The sequence below is a fragment of the Hippopotamus amphibius genome, chromosome 2 (assembly GCF_030028045.1).
Source record: "Hippopotamus amphibius kiboko isolate mHipAmp2 chromosome 2, mHipAmp2.hap2, whole genome shotgun sequence".
In the NCBI taxonomy this organism is placed as follows: Eukaryota; Metazoa; Chordata; class Mammalia; order Artiodactyla; family Hippopotamidae; genus Hippopotamus; species Hippopotamus amphibius.
The window spans coordinates 229,601,326-229,623,516 of record NC_080187.1 but is presented as its reverse complement, the minus strand read 5'-3'; the positions used below and the strand labels follow the sequence as shown (position 1 = coordinate 229,623,516).

General features: G+C 47.3%; 1 protein-coding gene across 1 annotated transcript in view; it reads left to right on the top strand.

Moving 5' to 3' along the window:
- The window catches only part of NID2 (nidogen 2), an 87,788-nt gene that overhangs the window by 54,270 nt on the left and 11,327 nt on the right, over positions 1-22,191 (top strand). The window contains exons 11-14 of the mRNA XM_057720812.1: positions 11,382-11,525; positions 12,228-12,356; positions 13,309-13,452; positions 21,404-21,523. Of these exons, the coding sequence (XP_057576795.1) occupies positions 11,382-11,525; positions 12,228-12,356; positions 13,309-13,452; positions 21,404-21,523 (537 nt within the window). The remainder of the gene's footprint in view (positions 1-11,381; positions 11,526-12,227; positions 12,357-13,308; positions 13,453-21,403; positions 21,524-22,191) is intronic.

Genomic DNA, 22,191 nt, shown 5'->3' with positions numbered 1-22,191 from the left:
CTCAAGGTAGCCATGGATGCTGCAGCTGCGGCTAAACAGCGAGTCCAGTGTTGCACGTTTCTAAAAAAGCATAGGAGCCGTAACATAAGCCTCGTCCTCCGTGAACAACAACAAAAGAGACACGGAGGCTCCATTTGCATGTGGATGTCGGATAATTCATCCATAGTTACATCTCGGCAGACACGTGTTCCTGATGAAAAAGCGGTCATTGCGTCTGACGTCTGTGTCTGATGTGTGGCTGGGAGTAAGCGTGTCAGGATTTGTAGAACTAAACAGGTGCCCAGCAGGGAACCGGAATTTCATCATGGTGAAACGTTGGATGGAGCTGGGAGATCAATCAGGGCGTTGTTAATAATGTTATTAATGAGTGTGATTTTCGGATGTCAGTCATTAGTGTTCCTATGGCTGAATTACAACGATGACTTTTCATGTCATTGGCCATTCCACGTAAGAATAATGACAACATACGTTGCATTTATTTTAAATACTATTTTTGTCATTTTGTGGGTTTTTCTTCACCTGTTTATGGTGGACTTGGGTTGCTCGCAGGTAGTGGTAGTGGTGTCGGTTGTGGGATGGTGTTGAATTCTGGTGTTTGGGGTTTGATAGTGTGTTTTATTTACTTAGGGGGAATATTAGTGTTTGGTTATACGATAGCTATGGCTACTGAGCAGTATGAAGTCTGAGTCGCTAATAAGACTGTTCTGGGTATATTTCTTTCATGGCTGATAATAGAGTTTTCAATAGTATCCTGTGTGTTAAAGGATGAGGAAGTGGAGATTGTATTTAAGTTTAATGGACTAGGGGATTGGGTAATTTATGATACAGGCGATTCTGGGATTTTTTAGTAAAGAGGCTATAGGAATTGTGGTATATAGCTGTGGTGTTCGATTCGTAATTGTTACTGGCTGATTGTTACTTCTTGGTGGTGTGATTATTATAGAGGTCACTCATGGTAATTAAACGAATCATGCTTAGGGAGAGGGTAGTGGGGAATGAAAGAAAACGTAGTTTGGCGAGGCCTTCTGCGCACTGACACCAGTACAGAAAATTTTATTTGAATAAGGGAAGTAGTTTTTGGTAATATACTTTCTCGTCAGATTAAATCCAGGAGGGATGGTGCTGATTTTTGGCTTGTTAATACATTTGAGTGTGGTGGGAAGGGGTGTGTAATATTGGGGAAGTATCCTATGAGGTTGCACAATTGGAAGCAATTTGAGGAATATTTAAATGTTAAGTTTTGTGTAGTGCGGTCGATTTCAAGTGCCAGAATAAAAAAACCTAGGATGATCACAGCAAGGGCAGTTCATTTCAAGTAATAAGGTGTGGTTACTTGTGGGAGTATTGTTGGAGGTCATGAATGCAGCGAAAATACGTCCAGCTAATACATGTTCGGTATCAAACACAAGTAATACCCAGTGAGTGTCATTGTTGGAATGAAGCTGGTGATAAAAGCATATACGATAGTGGTTTTTGCACAGGATGGATATGTATTACTTTTGTAGATGTTGGTGTTTGTTATTGTAATTGGCATTGTTAGTGTAAATAGTGTAAATAGGGTGAAAGGGGTAAATAAGTTTATTACTCTTATTTGGAGTTGCACTAATGTTTCGGTGCCTAAGACCCATGCATAACTGCTATCCTTTAAAAGTTTGAAAAAGCCACCCTGTTAGATATAGAAGCCTTCATTCGCAGTCCTTGCATACTTTTTCAGGAGATAAGAGGGTTTAATCTTCTGTCACTAGATTCACAATCTAGTGTTTTTTTAAAACTGCACCTACAGTACAAGGGCCCTAAAATGGTTTTGGAGTTTAATGATCGGGGTAAGAGACGTACAACGTGAAGGATTATGAGGCCCCTCACCTGTAGGACTGCAAGGTGTTTGGATGAGAACGGACGCGTACCGAGTGCTCTGTGACTGACAGAATATGCAATAGGTGATCTTAGATCTGTTTGGCGTAAACAGGCTGAACTAGTTATGGTTGTTCCTCATAAGGAGAGTATGAGAAAAGCGTACGCTGTGAACGCCATTAATGGGTTTAGCGTTGTTGCAATTTGCAATATACCGTAGCTGCCGAGTTTCAGGAGTACAGCTGCAAGGACTGTGGGTCCTGCAGTGGGGGCTTCTACATGTGCTTTAGGCAATGAAGTGAAGGCCGTGGAGGGGTGTTTTTACTATAGAGACTGTCATACATGCTAGCCATGGAAGTGTTGGATATTGCTTGCGTTTGATATTGAAGTATTAGAAAATTTAGTGAGCCTGTGATGTTTTGAATATATATTAGGGCTGCTAAGAGTGGAAGAGATCCTACTAGTCTATAAAATAAGAAATAAAGTCCTACATTAAGAATGTTCTGTCTGATTACCCCATCAGGTAATGACAATAAGTAGTGAAACTAGTGTTGCCTCAAATAAAATGTAAAATAAGATTAATCCTGTGGCAGTGAACTTTATAATTGGGAATATTTGTAATATGATTACCATGGTAATATGTAATTTTTTCGAGTTGATTCTGCGGGGAGGTGAATTTGGCTGACGATTAGTATTTATGGTAAGAGGCATGTTATTAACATTAATAATGGTGCTGATAAGGAGTTGGAGGAAAAAAATTTGTGAAAAGTCGAGGCTGTTGTCATTAAATTGATTAAGAAGAGAAAGGCTTTCGAGACTAATGAATAAGCTACGGACTGTGGTATTAATTCAGATTATGTTGTTCATGGTCACATTAGTGGTATTCGTGTAAGTGTAGGAATAATAACCTTTAACCTCGGAGGAGGTTGAGATGTTGCCCGTAATCGGGGCCACGTGTGTTTGGTCCTGTTGGTAGTGGGGAGAGTCCGAGGGTGACTTCAGCTGCGAATACTGGCCGGACGGTGGGTGGCGTGCTGGCCGGGGCGAAGGGTGTGCTTAGAACCACCAGGGCCGCCGTAGTGAACAGTCATGGTGTGACGTCTTCAAGACATAGTAGCGAAGGTATGAGCTGACATCAGGATACGAATCGTCCTCTGAGGGCCGCTGTGTATGTTGTGATAATACTTATATCCTAAAAGCACTTGGTAATTATGAACTTCATCATCGAAGGAGTTGAACGCCTTTGTTTTAGTGTAAACACATCACCACGTTGAGTCCATTCCAGTCCTTTCGGGGCTCATTCATCGGCCAGGCTTGTTGCTAGGAATGCAGTCAGGAAGAACGCTGTAGTGCGTGTTGCTTTTAGGTTATTTGTCTGAGGTGCTCAGGGTGGGGGTAAAAGAGCGATTTCTGAGTCAAAAAGGGGGGATGTCATGGCTACTGGGAAAAGTTTTATGGAAAAAAGGGTCAAACCCGCACTCGTAAGGACGTGTTTCTTCTGTGTAACTAGTTAGTTGGGGAAGTCAGAACGCGACAGATGCAAGGAGTGAGGCCAGCGCTATGTTTGTAATTAATGTCAAAATTGGGTTTGTTATTCTTTTTCGGATGGTGCTGAGACCGACTGATCGTAAATCAGTTGTACTGTTTAACGCTAGAGGAATAAGCTCCTCCGGAATCCGCAGACGTGGAAGGGAATAGTCACGCTACATCTGCGGGATGTCAGTAGCGGGCAGCGGCTTCGGAGCCGAAATGGCGATTAGATGTGAAGCGGTATTTTAATGGACGTAAGAAGCAGACGATGAGGAAGAGCCCGTTGCACGCAGTCTGCGGAATCCCGTAGCTATGAAGAAAGATGACCCGCGTGCCCCGTCTGAAACTGTAAAGGAGGTCTCGTAACATTCTGATGCCTGTAGAGTCTGAAATGAACACCTAGGGCGACTGTGATAAAAAAAGGAGCTTGGAGTACGTGTCTGCGGTTTCCTTCTATGAGGCTATGGTGAGCTCAGGTAATGGATACCCCAGAGGCTAAAATACAGAGGCATTAAGCCGTGGTGCTTCTAATGCATTTAGAGGATGAATGCCTGCTGTCGGGGCAAGGCTTGAGTGGTAGGGAGAAAAACTGGTTAAAAAAAAGGCCACGTCTGAAATAGTACATAGGATTATTCCATGTCGAAGTCCTGTGTGAGCACGTGGGGTACGATGGCCTTGAAGCGTGCTTTCTCGGATGACGTCCTGTCATCACCGGTATGTTGTTAAGATGTTCGTAGGCCCAGCGATGATGATAATGTTGAATTGAATGAAACCCTTTCCTTAGGCCTGCTGATGGTAGAGGGGCCGAGAGAGCTCCTGTGAGGGGTCAGGGGCTAGGATCTCCTACGTGAGATGCCTGGGTTTGGTGGGTCAGTGTGTGTGGTCCTGAAGGTGAAGACGTACTGGCAGGGTAAATGCAGGAGCTGGGATTATTGCGGCGGGGAGCCTGAGGGTGTGAAGACCAGGGTGATAAACGCGCGGGGGGCTGTGGTGATGCTGATAGCAGCCGCGCTGAGCGCTCTTCCGACTGGATGAATCCGTAGGTGTCCTGCTGTGATGTCAGCTGCTCATCACAGGGCCAGAGCTGCTGGTTGGATGAATAAGCGAGCAGTGTCGATGACTACTAGCTTAGGAATAAGAGCAACCAGAGTTCCTTGTGGTAGAAAGTGACCTAAGGATGCTTTTATGTCGTGACGGAAGCCTGTCATGACAGTTCCTGCGCGTGGGGAACTTGCTATTCCTAGATTTACGGAGAGTTGTGTAGGAGGTGTAAGTGAATGTGGTGATAGTCCTGATAGATGTGTAGATCCAGTAAGATCAGTGATAGTAGTGTTAGAGCTCAGGTCTGGTCTGGGTGCTTGTGAATAGCTATTATTTGTTTCGATGTGAGTTGAACGAATCATCGTTGAATAGAAATTATACACTTGTTAATTCATTGATTAGGTGTTGGGAGTAACATGCTTGGGGATATAATGATAAGATAACGGTGTTGGGGTCATGAAAGAGGCAAGGAGATTTTCCTTCATTTTGTTCCTCAGGGGGTAGATTGTTTTTGTATTTTAGTAGACATCAACTCTGGATTTGAATAGTAAGTATATTTTGAAATTTTTAGTTGGAATATAAGAAATAGGACTGGAATTACTGATAGGATAGTAATAAACCATGTTGATGTGTCTAGTTGTGGTATGTCATTAAGGGGAGTTTTAACTCCCAGTCTTTAACTGAAAAACATGCAACTTGGCTTCTTATTGAATTTATAACATTGATGGGGATCATTTTTCAGAGTATTTTAGTGGTACTAGTTCGAGGCCAGTGGGTATAAAACTATGGTTTGATCACAAGTTTCTGAGCATTGTCTGTAATATAGACCTGGTCGTGTGGACTTGAGAGTTGTTTGGCTCAGGCAGCCCAGAATTGCGTCTGTTTCTAGGCCCAGTGCAGGCGCGGCTCACGAGTGCAGTTAGAATTACCACGAGTGCAGAACGTCTTCCGAGGAAGTCCGTATCTGAATTGTTATTTCTGGAGGTAAAACTACTTGGTCTTACTCTTAGTCTACGTCTAGTAGTCGTGATTCTCCTGCTTTTAGGTCTGACGTTGGAATTAAATGGGAGTCAGAATTTAACCCTTCATAGCCTGTATAGCACAGCTTCAGTATTATTGGTGTCCTGTAGTCTTTATGGCAAGGGAAGGGTTATCATCATGTAAAGAATTTGTAGTGATAGCAGGGCAATTAGAATTCGCATAATGGCTGGTAAGATGGCCCAGGTGGTTTCTACTTCTTGTGCATCTGTCGTACTTGTATGTTTTAGTTTAGTTAATACGAGTAAAATCATATAGAGGACTAAGGAGCTGATTAAAAATACGATTATGAACGTGTGATTGTGAAAGTTTAGAAGTTCTTCTATACTGGGAGATGTTGCCTCTTGAAAACCTAGTTGGAGAGGATATGCCATGGAGACATAGACACAAAAGGAAAGAAGTCGTGTTACATGGAATGAAAACGTTATGCTAAGTGAAGGTGACGAGTCGTGAAGGACAACATATTGCATGATTCTGTTTATAGGAAATGTCCAGACAGGCCAGTCCACAGAGACAGGACGTAGATTGGTGGTTGCCTAGGTGGGAGGCATTGTGTTGGGGTGGGGAGTTGATTGCTAAAAGGTGCAAGATTTCTTCTGCGGGGGATTAAAATGTTCTAAAATTAATCATGGTTAATGGTTACACAACTCTGTGAATACATTAAAAATTATTTAGTTGTGCACTTTATGTTTTTCTCATTTTTTTTCATTTCCATTTGCACGGAGTGTGTACTTTAGATGGGTGAATTGCCTGGTATGTGAACTATATCTCAATTTGAAAAAAACAGTTGTGGGGAAGAAACCAAAACTCTAAAGCAGTCATTCTTCTACTTTAGTCATCCTCAGCCTCACCTGTGATGTGTGATTAAACGTCTGGATAAAAATGTTCTGGATCTATCAAGGCACCACAGGATGTGAGGAACTTTAAGTGCATAAGCACTGTGCGAAAGAAGCCACTCTGGAAAGGCTTCATACTGTGTGATCCTAGACTTTCTAGAAAAGGTAAAACTTTAGAGACAATAAGTAGATCAGTGGTTGTCAGGCGCTCAGGAGGAGGGAGAGAGGGATGAATAGGTGAGCACAGGGCATTTTCAGGGCAGTGAAACTACTCTGTGTGATACTATAGTGGTGGATACATGTCATTATACATTTGTCAAAACCCACAGAACTGCACAACACAAAGAGTGTACCCCAGTGTAAACTATGGCTTTTAGTTAATAATAGTATTGATTAAATACTAGTACTAAATAATAGTATTAAACTGTACAAATTGGTGGCTGGTGGCTATGGAAACGCCGTACTTCTGCTCAATTTTTTGGTAAACCTAAAACTGTTCTAAAAAATGAAGTATGTTAATTTTTTAAAAAAATGGTCTAGGCAAGCCAGATGATGAGCCTGAGAAGTCAGGGAACTCCACAGACGTGAAATGACCTTGTCAGATCCAGGGGAGATTTCAATTCTAAAAACCAGTAGGCGGTTTTCCCCTGGAATGCCGGAGGCACGAGAGGAGAGAGAATGCTTCCCTCGTCCAGCTCCGTGTTGGTGCTGCTGGGCCCAGAATCCGCACCTCTGAGAAGCGAGTCTGTAGCTGGCGGGCCTGTGCTTCAGCCCTGGAGCCGAGGGCCCTCTCACCTCCTCTGGATCCGTGTACTGGGGTCACTCGAGCGACATGATGGCAGGAGATGAAGGAGAGGATGGGGCTCTTCTCTAGGATGCAGAGGTGACTGGAAGCGGGAATCCTGAGCTTGTTGGTGTGGTTGGTTGGTTGGTTTGGTTTTAGGAAAGTTGGTTGGGGGCGCAGCCGCTGAGAGTCTGAATAAGGGATTATATGGTAGGGAATTAATAGTGTAAAAAATGTCAGCTGACTTTACAGGAGCATGTACCTGAGAAGGAAGGGAAAGATCAGTTATTGTTGATTTCTCAAGAAGAGATTTCAATAAAACACTGGGGGGAAATGACCTTCACCTTTGAATCTCCAGTTCAGCCCTTCACTGGGTATAGATGTCTGTATCTGTAAGAAGAGTAATTTATCAGGAGACCCTCCCAGGCCACACACTGTCATTTAGATTCTGGAATCATATAAGGAAAAGACAGATCTTGGGGTGTATCTTTCCCAGAGACACACCAAAAGGGAGTAGCAAAGGGTCAGAGAGCCAGCAAACTGGCGTGTACCAAGTTGCTCATTTGTCTTTAGAACTATCTGATTTTCCCCTTCTACCCAGGTATAGTAATATTAAGAATAATTAGTAGTAGTGGTAGCAGTAGCAAAGGACAGTTGACTTGAAGTCAAGCACTGTTCTAAGTGCCTTGCATGAATTACCTCATCTAATCCCCACAATAGCCCTCTCCAGTAAGGGGATTATTATTCATTTTACAGAGTCTGTGGTGTAGACCGAAGTAGTCTGTCTGGTCGCAGCTGGAAGTGTTGAGCTGGGACCCAAACCCAACACCAGCTCCAGAGCCCACTGTCACCCCTTCGTGTGGACTCCGCAGACCCGGGACAGCCTCGTGATAGAGGCCACATGTTAGAAGAAGGAATGTGGGTGTTTACCCTTTGTGTTTCAACCCTGCTCATCCAGCCCTACAGAAAACAGCAATACTGTTCATTCTACCGGGTAGAGTTTGCCCAAATAGGAGAAAAATGGGGAAGACAGCAGAAAATTAGAAAGAAACACAAAACACAGCCTCTTTTCTTCCCTCTCTTAGTGCGTGGCAGTGTCTTCTCAAGAGCCTTTCCCCTTTTCCAGAGGGGGTGATTATTCCGGTTGGAACGCGTGTGAAACAACACAGCTGCCCCGCCTGACCTGGGAGCTCCCGCTTGGGTGTCCCGGGCTCAGGAGGCAGCCTTCCCGGGGCCCCTGCCCCTCCCCAGCCCCCTGCCCTCCCCGAGGGTCTGAGCTCCGCGTGCGGCTTGGCGGGTGGTGGTGGGGTCACGGGACAGGGTCCAGGACCGCTCCCTGCCCCTCGCTCCCACCGCAGGGCCCCGCTCTCCCGCTGAGGAGCCTCTGGGCCGAGGGCTGTGCACTGAAGCTGAGCCGACTGTTCCTTTAAGGAAAAGCACTCTTCCCCTCTTGATTAAATGACTACATTGATTCCAGATCCTCTGTCAGAGAGCCAAGCTGTTCAAGAGGGTGAGGGTGAAATAAAAAATGTCTTAAGAAGGATTCAGCTCTTCTTTACTTACTATAATAGGAGAAAAGCTAACGAGTCACAGAGAACGAATAACCACACAGTTTTAGAAAGGGATTTTTAATACAGTGTTTTGGAAACCAAATTCTGAGCACAGGGCCTCGGGCCCAGAAAGGGCTGACACTTGGTTTAACGCGCTGCGGTCCCCGTCTTGAAACTCGGTAATTTTTGAACAGAGAGTTCCACGTTTTCGTTCTGCCCTGGGCGCAGCAACGGCTGTGGCCACGCGATCCGTGAGGTCTAAGTCAGTGTCATACGCACACTTTCTTCCCGATTTCAGGTAGGCTAGTGTATCCTAAGTTTGCCAATCAACCTTTGTGCTGCATTTGTTTTTCTTGTAACGCCTCTCCGGGTGGCACGCTCCTGACATTACGTACGCTCACTCGTCCCTGCTGGCATGTGCCGCGGGGACGTGTGGGTGCTGGAAAGTCCTGAACAGGAGGGCTGAGCACTAGTGTTTATAAACGAAAACGTTTCAAGGCTCACGTCTCCCCTTGGCTGGGTAGGTCAGGAATTTGGTATAAAACCTTCTCCTAAAAAGGAGAGGGACTAACGGGAGGCAGTCGGCTTCTCGTCTCACGTGGGGCCCCAGGGAGGACGTGACCCACTGTGGCCCCCGGGGGACTGACTCAGGACCTTGGGCAACAGGAGCGCGTGAGCTCTGCAGCCACGCCCCCGGGCTGTGCTCCTGGCCCGTCTGGCAAGAGAACCAGAAAGAAGGGGTGAGGGACGTCCAGCGACGTCTGCATGATGTGGGGAGCGAGGCCTTTGCTGACATACTTAAGTTCCTCAAGCTTAAAAATGCTGGAGCCACTCCTGGTCCTGTTTTCTTGCGAAGATTCTACTCCTCCTGCCAGTGTCACAGAGGTGAACGGAGGATAAAGCCCTGGCCCTCCTTATTTTCAGGCCATGATGTGGGACTCCGTGATAGGAGAGTATTCTACTGCAGGACCACACGTGGTGTTTCTTATAAAGCAATAGTGGGGGTTGACCAGAAAGCGCAGGTGTCCTAGCAAGGACGCAGCCAGGGCATCCCCTTTCACCCGTGAGACTCATGGCGGGACGCACAGGGTCCTAGCTTGGGCCGTGGCGCTAGCCCTGGGGAGGCGGCCGGGCCTCTAAGGACTGGGAGGAGGTCCAGCTGCGAGGCAGGGTCTTGACTAGGAGTCCTGTGGGTGAGGCCCACCCATGTGAGGTCATGGATGGGGAGACGTGGGTGAGCTAGAGTGAAGGGGGAGGTGGTCCAGGAGGAGGTGGGACTGCCAGAACTATGGATGCCACGCTGCTGGTTTCCAGGACAGGGAGACAGCTGCAGAGAGCAGGCAGAGACCCAGACACACAAGTCACGTGACCATGACTTCGCCGGAGCCTGGTTAGGAGCAGGGATGGCTTGACGAAGAGCCCAGGAGGTTTGGGTGGGGCTCCTGCAGTCTTTTGAACCTAAGTTCAGAGTAAATGCTTGGGACTGAGACGAAGCTAAAACTTCAAGGGAGAATGAACCCTGCCGGGCTGAGGCGGAAACAGGAATGCAGTCCCTGGGGGCTGGGTGGGCAGGCCTGGTGTGTGTGGGCGGGCCGTCGCCTTTCACATACCTCGAGTTGGGTTTTCTTTATTTTCTTCAGCAGTTCTAGCAGACATAAGCAATATTTTTTTTCTGATTTTACTCCTGAAGAGTCAGAGAAGTAAATGGAAGTCCCCAAAGTTAATGGACTCATAGAGTCTGGGACAGATCGTGGTGCTTTTGGGTTAGATGAGATGACTTCATGAAGTGCCTTTGGTAGTCGTTGTAGCAAAATGATGGAAAGCATGGATGGGCTCTGGAGCCAGACTGCCTGGCTTTTTGACCCATCTGCCTCTTCTGGCCGTGTGACCTTGGGCAGGTTGCTTGGCCTCTCTGTGCTGCAGTGAAATGAAGATGACGCTAGCAGCTTCCTCACAGTATAGTCATGAGTATTGAATGGGATGGTGTATGTGAGGGTTTAGAACAGTGCCTGGCATATACGTGCTTCATACGTGTTACTGTTGCACTCGATCTAGAAGTAAAGCTCTTTAGGGAAGATTTCGGGCGTGAACAGTCATCACGACCTAGTGGATGGGTGACGCCATGGCAAGGTTCATCCTAAAGAACACATACTGCGAAAGTCATTCTTACGTATTTGGTCTTATAAACCTTAGAGAGAAAAAAAAAGATTTTCTCCTTAATTGAATTTTGACCCATAGAGTAGGGCACTTAGTGAGAGACGGCCCAATTTGGAGGCAGAAATTCTGGATGTAAGTCCTTGCTGTACCACTTCCCGGCTTTGTGACCTTGCGCAATTTTTCTAACGTCTCTCACTTATTTTCCTTATCAGCGAAAATTACCAATGAAAGGAATGACAGCCTGCCCCACAGAATTATCCTTAGAATCACAGAAGGTGATCGAATGAAAGCACCTTTAAGTAAAAGGATGCCAGGTGTTGGGTACTTGTGCTCCCTGGACACAAACCTGCTGTAAACAAGAGAAGGTTCGTTGTCTGCAGGGTAGGCAAGGGGAAGCCATTCTGGAATTGAAAGCTGCGGCACAGGTGGTCCACCCTCGCTTTGGATATTAATAATAGTAAGGTCACCAGGCGGGCCCCAAACAGACAAGTCACAGCCGGTTCCAAGGACTTGCCGACCTTCTTCCTTCTGTGCCGTTCTCTCTATGACAGCCAGATTGTGCTTTTGTTTTTAATTATCTCTCTACCCACGCAGGGGACTCAGAGCCCACCCCAGTGAATCCTTGCTATGACGGGAGCCACACGTGTGCCACCACGGCTCGGTGCCGTCCGGCGACAGGTGTAGACTACACCTGCGAGTGTGCATCCGGGTACCAGGGCGACGGCCGGAGCTGCGTGGGTAAGAGCCGGATGCTCTGTGCTCCTTCACGGAGTCCCCGGCATTATGTCCCTAGAAGACGAGTATCAGCTTTGTCATCTCCATCGTTCCGGTTTAGCACCTGTCACCTAAATACAGCGATTTAAAAACGAAGCACATTCTGGATAGGTTAAGAAGGTGGTTTGGTAGTGGGTATTTTGGGCTGGGACTCTGAAAACGGCTATTGTGATTCCTGGATATTTTACATTCTTAAATATTGTCCTTTTAAGCCTGAATCAAGTATTTTTTACATTCATTAAAGAGTACATTTTTCTGGTTACCTTCAGATTTCAGACATTCCACCTATTTGTTTCACTTACTGTATCTCAAAAAGCCATCGTGGAAATTTCTTCACATTTGAAAAGAAAAATGGTTATTTTGTGTGTTTTTCTTCTAAATGTTCAGAATTGTTTACATGTTTAAAGAATTCTCAGAATATTTGTTCAACACCTCTCTCCCTGGGGCTCATACGTGAATGACTTGAAATAAATGTTTATTTTTATGACCATAGGCAACACGCGTCCGCATCTGGTGCTTAGACAGCCTGCATCTGAACCCCTGTTTAGTCTACCAACCGCGAGTCCCATTGCAGCCTCTTAGGGGCAAGAGGACATTGAGTCTGCAGACCTCCCACGTGCGGGGCCTTTGGGTTAAGCAGCCCTTTCTGTTCTTATTCCTTCTCAGATGTAAATGAATGTGCCACGGGCTTCCATCGCTGTGGCCCCAACTCTGTGTGTGTCAACTTGCTGGGAAGCTACAGGTGTGAGTGCCAGCGTGGGTACGAGCTCGCCGCCGACCGGCACACCTGCACCTGTGAGTCACACTGACCCGGCTCTCGGACGCCTCACTCTTTCCGCTTCTGCTGTGCAGAAGTTCTGTCGCACGGTGTTCTAGAAAACAGACAGTTCACATTGAAATAACCCGAGGCCGTGGCTCAATTCAGCCCTGTTTGTTGGGGTTTTGGTTTTGTTTAGGTTTGTTGTTGTTGTTTTTCTCTAAATAGATGTTTTCGGTGTAAGTTACGGAAGGACGTTCACCTCTGTCGGGATTGCTGTGTGTCTTGGTGTTTGGCCCAGTCACGTAACAAGACTGTAAACTTTGTAACCCCAGCAGCTCTAGAAAGAGCTCAAATGTTCCTCAAATTAGAGTGAAATGGACTCGTAATTCAAAGAGGCTTGTCCCACTTGACTGATCAAAGAGCTCCATCTCTAATAAACATGCCCTTTCTAGAGTTCCAGAAAAATACTTGACCTAAGAGGGGATCCAAAAGAACTAGAATTCCAAAGTCATCCCATTGTTAAGAGTTAGGCGATATTAGAGAAAACCCACTTTTAAATCCAGTGAGATGAAAGAGTAGCAGCGATCACGGAGACTGCGTGTGTGTGTGTGTGCGCGCGTGTGTGTGTGTGTGCGTGCGTGTGTGTGTGTGTGTGTGTGTACACGCAGGCACACGAAGCAGCAGCACTCTGGGGAGTTATAAACTTTAATCGGGGACAGTTTTTGATGACTGATCTTCATACCTAGTGTTGTAGCCACAAACCATGATCAGCACTTCTTAAATGTTAACATGCATACGAACCGTCCGGGGACCCTGTTGACATCCCTCTTCCGATTCACTGGCTCTGGGCTGGGGCCTGAGAACATGCATTCCTTGTAAGCCCCCAAATGTCCCGATGCTGCTGGAGTGCAGATCACACTGGGAAGAGCAGGTTCACCCATTCACAGGCCTGGGCTCTTGGACATCCTCGCCTTCCTCTCTTTTCAGCGATCGCCCCGCCTCCCAACCCGTGTGAGGAAGGCCGTCATGACTGTGCACCCGCCAGCCAGGCCCGCTGCATTCACCACGGGGGTGCCTCCTTCAGCTGCGCCTGCCTGCCTGGTTACGCCGGCGACGGGCACCAGTGCGCGGGTGAGTACCTGCGGGCGGCCTCAGCGACCCTGGAAGTTGCTTTAGACGCACACCCGCACATCCCCACGTCCCCAGGGCCTCTCAGAAACCTCTCCCTTCCTTTGACTCACACCGCCGCGGAATTGCCTAGAGAGAAGGAGAAAAGGTGTCCTTTGAGTCAGAAAGAGAGACCAAGGGTGATGGCCCTGGGACCAGGTTGCTGAGCATGTATGGTTGTCTTTGGAGGAGACGTGCCCGGAGCAGCGGGGAGCCCCTGCAAGCTTGTAGCCTTCTGTTCCCTGGAGCTAGTGTAGCTGGGAGGGATGTGGGGAAACTCATATATTCTCCTGGGGGGAAGTTTCCATCCCTCAGTCTCTTTGGCTAATGGCTTAAGTCAGCACTTCCCATCCTGCCTAATTTTTTAGTTGCTATACCCCTGCTTGAAGTGGTATTTTAAGCAGTCTCTGAACATACATAAAGTTCTTTCTGTGTAATTTATTCCCTTTCTCCTCTCCCTGGAAGGGGAGAGGGAGAGAGAAGAAAGAAGTCCACAGATATAAAAGGGTATTAATGCATACCTAAGTCCTCAAAGCTTTTCTCCCAGAAATCTAACTATTTTTAAGACTTCATACTGTATTTTATAAAGTCACTAAACCAGAAAGCAGGGCTCACTGTTTAACTTAGAAATGTATGAGGTTGTTACTGAAACCTGGGCATAACACTGTGATTATAAATGTTCATGAAACTGGGATTAGCACCTTAACACAGAGATCATCCAGTAAACCTGCATAATCCACTAAAGATCTCTTCAAAACGTCTGTCAGCAGTACACACACATAGTGGTCAAATGAGACACTGGGAACGAGAGGATGGTGGGAAAAGGGTCCGTTTTAGAAACGTAAACCTAAAATGCAGGCTTTCCCCTGCTTGTGAAATTGCGTCTTGCATCTGCCCGCGTGTACCTGGGCCCGCTGAGCTGATTTGCTAAGCACAGCCTTGTCACTCCTGGGAGCGTGTCGCGGATCGAATAGCTCGGCCCTGCCCTCCACACCAGATGTCTGAGTCTCCTCCTGCTCGCTTCTCCCTCTGGTTTCGGCAGGACAGGCTGAGTGGATCCGCAGCTTGAAGCCATGTTATTGACAGGACAGACGTGTCAGGGCAGCACAGCCCACCGCTGCTTTCCAGATGTGGGGCTTTTCGGGATTGTCTGCACCTGGGTCTTTCATGTTTCCATGTCTGTTGTACAGAAGTTCCGCTGTGTGGCTTTCTTGAAAACACAGTTTATATGGAAATGACCCAAAGCTGTGGCTCCGTTCAGCCCTGAGGGTTTTTTTTTTTTTTTTTTCCCCCTAAAAACACCCCAGGTTTAGAGAGAGCTCAAGTGCTTTTCAAGTTAGGGATAGATGTGTAAGTCATGGATGTGTGTCCCACTTGACGGGCCAGAGAGCTGCATCTGTAATAGATCCCCTGTACAGATGGAGGAACCTGCTGGGTCTAGGGGTCAGGTGACCGGCAGAAACGTCTCACGTTTCTGCTACGCCCCACAGTGGAAGAGAGCTCTTTCCACCCTCGTGGAACTCATCATCCAGTTCGATTTAACTACTGGCTCTCAGAAATGAGAGTGCACAGAGAAAAAACACTTGTCCGTAGTATTTCACATTTAAACATCTGGCTGCTCAGGTCAGCAGAGGCGGTGTTTTGAAAGTGTTTCATTCCTCAGGTCTTTGGTTTAAAACGAAGAAGTTGAGGTTACTTGCAGCTCAGATGTGATGAGTGTTAAAATCAGAATGTTCAGGTAGGTGGGCTGCTGCTTGCCCCAACCCCTTCTCGAATCATCCTCTCCCCTTTTTTCTCACTTCCGCTGGTCCTGGGGGACTCGGGTTACCCTCTGGGGCCGCACCGGGACCCTGACACGAGCTGCTTTTCCCTCCTGGGAGTTTCGTAGGATTGTCCTTCTTTGGTCTTGCTGCCCTCTGGCTGATTTCTGCCATTTTCAGTTGTCCCTGTTTTATCTCTGGTTCTCTACTTTTGGGATTCTCTCTGGAACCCACAAACTTAAAAATAGGCCCAGCCCTCCTGTTGCTTCCCCCTTGTATTAGTAATCCATTGCAGCATAACCGATACCCCAGAACACAGCAGCTTAAAACAATACACCGTCTTATTACCTGTATAGCCTAGTTCATTCCTCTGCTTTAGCGTCCTCACGAGGCAGCGGTCCGGGGGTCTGCCGGACCTGGGGCCTCATCCGAAGGCCCAGGTGGGGAAAGAGCCTCACGTGGTTATTGGCAGGATTCAGTTCTGTGAGGACTGTCGGGCTGCTCTGGCTGTTGCCTGGAGGGGACCTTCAGCTTCCTGCCATGCGGACCTCTCCTACAAGGTAGCTTCCTTCATCAAAGTCAGCAGCAGAAGGTCTGCTAGCAGGTTGGCTGTGATCACAAAAATGACACCCCCTCAACATCGCTTTAGTGTCTTGGTTGGAAGCAAGTTACTCTAAGGAAGGGAGTGACATAAGACCATGAATACCAAGAGGAAGGGATCTTTGGGGACCATCTGAGAGGCTGCCTCCCGTAGTCAGTTACGCTGCGGTTGCCGTCCCAACTTCCAGACTGTGGGGTAGCAGAGAATGAATAGTCATTTTCCTAAGGACCCACCTATGCTGTGCGTAAGTCAGACTGGGCTAGTCATGAAGGTGGCGTGCAGGATGAGTGTATAAATGTGTGTGTGTGTGTGCATTTTTCAAGGCATGTCACGGTGTTCATGTGTCCCAGTGACTATAGAGGTAGAGAAAACAGAAAAATAGAGATGAAAGCTCTGTTTTGTGGAAAGTGTGCACACTTGAAGCACACATTTGTTTTCACTCCATCAAACTAGCATTAAAAGGGTGTGTGGGTTTTTCTCCAGCCAGTTTATTAAAACCCAGCTTCCCTGGGGAGGCTGCCCTTGGCTTTGGGTTCTCGATCTAGTCTGAGTCACTAGGAAGAATTATTTTTATGCAAGTAGAATGAGATCTTTCCAGCTCCCCTCAGTCGAGATTGATTCCAACCCTGCGTTGGTGTGAGCTGGATATTTCTCAGGCATGTTTGTCCCCGCAGATCTTGGTGACTTTGCCGTGTGGAAAAGCAGATTGTTTAAAGCTGGGACCTTTCCAGGGAGGAGCATCTGTGAGCTGAGGAACTGGGCTACAGGTGGCCCATTACCCAGAGAAGGGTCATGGGGACGGGGGTGGAGGTCCTCACACGGTTCTCTCTCGTGGTTTCTGCTGGAAGAATGCAGATGCCGGGTGAGGCATAGTGAAATCGGTGAGGCCGCAGGAGGAGCAGAGCACGTGGCTTGAAGGGAAGACGCTGAATATACTCACAGGCCCCAGAGAGTGGGTCACTGTGTGCCATGCAGGACACCACGGGCACATCCAGCAGTGGGGTTCTGACCAAGTATGCGGGAGTGAGAACTCGTGGGTTGGAGCCTTTGTTGGGCCCTGGCATGGGGTCGAGGTGAGTTGGCACCAGGAAATTTCACTGGATGGTTCAAGAGCAAACCAGGCAGAGTCAACATTGTGAAAATGTCTATACTACCCAAAGCAATCTACAGATTCAATGCAATCCCTATCAAATGACCAATGGCATTTTTTACAGAACTGGAACAAAAAAATCCTAAAATTTGTATGGAGACACAAAAGCCCCCGAATAGCCAAAGCAATCTTGAGGAAGAAACGGAGCTGGAGGAATCAGACTCCCTGACCTCAGACTATACTACAGAGCTACAATAATCAAGGCAATATGGTAATGGCACAAAAGCAGAACTATAGATCAATGGAACAGGTTAGAAAGCCCAGAGATAAACTATAGTCAACTAATCTGTGACAAAGGAGGCAAGGATATACAATGGAGAAAAGACAGCCTCTTCAATAAGTGGTGCTGGGAAAACTGGACAGCTACATGTAAAAGAATGAAATTAGAACACTCCCTAACACCACACACAAAAACAAACTCAAAATGGATTAAAGACCTAAATGTAAGGCCAAACACTATAAAACTCTTAGAGCAAAATATAGGAAGAACACTCTTTGACATAAACCACAGCAAGATCTTTTTTGACCCACCTCCTAGAGTAATGAAAATGAAAACAAAAATAAACAAGTGGGACCTGATGAAATTTAAAAGCTTTTGCACAGCAAAGGAAACTATAAACAAGACAAAAAGACAACCCTCAGAATGGGAGAAAACATTTGCAAACGAATCAACAGACAAAGGATTAATCTTCAGAATATATAAACAGTTCATCCAGCTCAATATCAAAAAACAACCCAATTAAAAAATGGGAAGACCTAAAAAGGCATTTCTACAAAGAAGACATACAGATAGCCAAGAGGCACATGAAAAGCTGCTCAACATCACTCATTATTAGAGAAATGCAAATCAGAACTACAATGAGGTATCATCTCACACCGGTGAGAATGGGCATCATCAGAAATCTACAAACAATAAATGCTGGAGAGGGTGTGGAGAAAAGGGGACGCTCTTGCACTGTTGGTGGGAATGTAAACTGATACAGCCACTATGGAGAACAGTATGGAGGTTCCTTAAAAAACTAAGGATGGAATTACCAAGTGACCCAGCAATTCCACTGCTGGGCATATACCCAGAGAACACCATAATTCAAAAAGACACAGGCACCCCAGTGTTCACTGCAGCACTATTTACAATAGCCAGGACATGGAAGCAACCTAAATGTCCATCAACAGATGAATGGATAAAGAAGATGTGGTACATATATACAGTGGAATATTACCCAGCCATAAAAAGGAACAAAATTGGAACATTTGTAGAGACATGGATGGACCTAGAGACTGTCATACAGTGAAGTAAGTCAGAAAGAAAAAAACAAATATCGTATATTAACGCATATATACAGAATCTAAAAAAAAAATGGTACAGATCAACTGGTTTGCAAGGCAGAAACAGAGACACAGATGTAGAGAACAAACATATGGACACCAAGGGGGGAAAGTGGGGGGGCGGGGGACGGGGGTTGTTGGGGTGGAATGAATTGGGAGATTGGGATTGCCATATATATATATTACTAATAAGAAAAAAAATAGCAAATTGTACACTTTAAACATATGCAGTTTATTTTGTCAATTATATATTATATCTCAATAGAGGTCCTTAAAAAAAAGCAAACCAGGTTGGAGGGTGGGGAGGGGGTAGAGAAGGGGGAGCTAGAGGCCAGGGGGTGGATTTGCTTTGAAGGGATTTCAGCTGGTTCGTGGGCTCAGAATTATGGCAGGGAGAAGACTGTGGAAGCACGGAAGCATGAACTCAAAGTAGAGAATTTTTAATACCTTTTCCAAACAGGTTTTTTAGCAGCTTAGTAGAGGATAGAATGGAGAATGACAGCGAGATGGAGGCATCTTGCGTTCTCTGGCTGGTAAGGTGCTACTGTGCCTTGAACCTCGCTGCCTTGACCTCAGTGTCCCCGCAGCCCCTGAAGCCCCCGACAGGCAGTGACGGGTAAGCAGCCCCCTGTCCCCAGTGGTGGAAGAGGAAGCTCCTCCCTTGCCAAGGGGTTAAAAGCCTCTGCACTTTCTCCTGACACCTGACCTCCTGTGAAATTGGGACGACTCCTCCTTTACACAAAAACTCCAGTTCCCCACCCCCCACCTCCTCCTTGGCCCTCCTGAGGAGCGGTGGTAGCCTGCTCTGCACCCAGGCCCTGGAGTGGCTGGCGGGTCCAGCTTCCTGTCATGGTGCAAGGTTCTCCAGGGAGGTGTTGAGGACTGCGCTTCAGGGAGTCTGAAGTTTCTCCAGCTTTTGGGGACAGGAGTTGCTCACTTGTGATGCTTTCAGTCTCTTCAGAGACTTTCTCCCTGTTGGTCCCTCATCAGTTACTGCCTCTCTATGACTTTGGGATCTGTGGGAGGATGGCTGCTTTTTCGAGTCTGGCCAGAATTCCCAGGCCATAGGGTTTAGGAATGTAACTCGGTACCTCTGGGGAGTCCTCTTTCTCTTAGTTCAAACATAATCACAAGGAACTGATCCAAGGGTTCTAGAAATAGGCGTTCTAGAACTCCTGTGTCTCCGGAGTTCCTGCTTCCTGCCGTTGCCTGGGCTCCTGTCACCACGAGAAGCACGTTTGGCATATGCATGACAAAGAGCTTTGGTTTCCTACCTTTGGCTGGATGTGAATTTTTTACAGCTTTGGTTTTATAGCATCTTCCAGGACCAGGGAACTGGATGGGCACCAGCTTCATGCCACTGGGCACTTGAGATTGCCCTTCTGAAGAGACAGAGGGCCAACCTCAAAGATAGTTAGACATGACCTTATAGAACCCATATTGATGAGATCAGTGATAAGCTTTTTGTTGTAATTATTTTTATTTGGTTTATTTTTGGTTAACTGAGGAGCTAATCAGCAGACCTTGTTTGATTCTAACCTTGCAGATGAATTTATAGCCACTTTCCTGCCTTCGTCAGTGAAAGGATGGTGACCAGGTAGGCCACCTGCTCATCCAAGCAGAGCCTCCCTGGGTGGCACTGAACGTGGTTGTGTCAGGCATTCAGGGTTTTTGGGTTTCAGAGTCAACTACTTTATGTGGACTACGCTCCCCTGAAGCTGACGATAGGCGGTGTACGTAATCGCATTGCTAATCACGACGTCAGAGAGTCCTCTTCCCTGAGCAGAACGTCTGTGCTGTGTGTCCAGCACGTCCGGGGACTGGTGCCTGGGAAGGGCCCTTCGCCACGGCCAGGTGGCTCAGTGAGAGCATGGTCACAGCAAGAGTGGCGCGGATCCCCTGGGAGAGATCTCACCTGGGTCCTGGGCGGCTGGGCGAGGAGCCATGTTTGTCCCCAGCTGACTGACGTCACATTCAGGGCTGCGAGCCTCTGGCTTCCAGGGTCCGAGGTGTCTCTGTCGCGAGCTGTACAGAACTGACGCAGTTCTTTCCTTCTGGGACTCCTATTCTCCAGGTTTAACGCTGATCATCCTGTCCCACATGTTTCCCGCTTCACACATTTTTAAAACATTTTTTGTATGTTATCTCGGGTGTGACTACTTTATTTTCAGTTGAGCCTTGATCAGAGCTACACCCTTTACCCTCCTTTTACTTGGGAAGACTTCCTGTCTCTGGAGGTGCCTTATCTTAACCACTGGTCATTGGTTCCAACAGTTGGATTCTCAGACTTTTTTTTTTTGGCAGCGGGGTGCTATTGTCAGCCTGTGCTGATTTCAGTAAATAAAAGGAATGCAAGTCAGTCTTTGTTTGAAGTTTCAGGATGTTGCAGTTTTGAGAAATATGAAAATGAATCCTCATGGTACCGTGTGGAGTGTTGGGACCTGAATGGTTGGTACTGATAAGGCAGACCAATGGAGATTTTCTTTTCTATGTGTTGTTTCAAAACCTCTGAAAATATTTTTCTTATACTTTTCTATTGCTTCTAAAGGTGGAAAGTAAAGAAAAGTTCTAATTACTTGGACATTCTTAGGTGGTAGGAGTCTCTGATTGTGCAAGACTGAGTGTGCGTCTAACGTCGTTTAGAACGTATCCGGAGCCTCCTGAGTTCTTTGCGTCTGTGAGTCAGTGCTGTGGGGAGATGGCGCCATGGAGGAAAGGAAAAAACCTATTGTTACATGTATTTATTGTCGTGTTACTGAAAGGAAAGGAATAGTTTATGGACTAAAGTTTAGTTCAAAGGTAAAAACTTCCTGGAATTCACTGTAGATGAAAGATGCCAGGATACATTTCTCTGTGAGACACCACGTGTGATTTCTGCACTGACGATGTCCCTCGACTGTGTGCTGTGACGCTTGCCTTGAAGGTGCGGGCGTGTTTCTGCTCAGGTCGCAGGGTCTCCTGAAGCGGAGCCCTCGCGGCCGGTCCACGTGCGGTAAGGCCACGTGGTGGCGTGGCTGGTGTGCGGTGAAGTCACGCCGCTTCCTCGCCTCCCTCCCTCTCCCTCCCTGACTGCTGCAGATGTTGACGAATGCTCGGAGCACAGATGTCACCCCTCGGCTGCCTGCTCCAACACCCCTGGCTCCTTCTCCTGCCGTTGCCAACCTGGATATCACGGGGATGGATTTCAGTGCACACCTGGTAAGGCCTGGGAGGCGAGTCAGGCATGGAAAACTCCGGGCTCCTCCGTGCTCTTTTTCGCAGCCCCTCAGTCCGCTCTTGACTTATGCAGGTGGGAGGCCTGAGCTGGTGGATTCTCCAGGCTCTGGATCTTTCCTGCATTATTTCTGGCTGCGTAGTTTCCTGACAGTTCACTGGGATTAGCCTTCTGGGAGGCCCAGAGTATGACCCGTCCGTGGTCCTACCTAGGAGCAGTTCTGCTTAACTGCCTTAGTGATCTGCTTTGCCTTGATAAGTGCGATTTCCATGACGTCTGCAGAGCGAGCTTTCCAGCCGGGAGCCATGGGCACCAGTGAGCAGGGAGTGAGCCCCCGTGGGGACCGCTCCAGGTGAACGTGGCCAACAGGGTGCAGTCTGGTGACTGCCCTCGACCTGGCTTCTCAGACTTCAACTCCGGACCTCAGGGGATGAACACAGTTTGAACTGTTTTCTCTGGAGTCTCTTGGAGTGTTTGCACAGACGCCATGGGCTGCTCTCCGTTTTGCCCGGATAGCAGCAGGACCCTGCGGGCTGAGGGCGGGGCTGCTTCACCGTGTAACCAGCCGGGACGTACAGGGGACGCTGCGGGAATGAGGGAGGAATCAGGTAGATCGTGGCAGGGCTAAAACAAGAATCCAGGACTCCAAAAT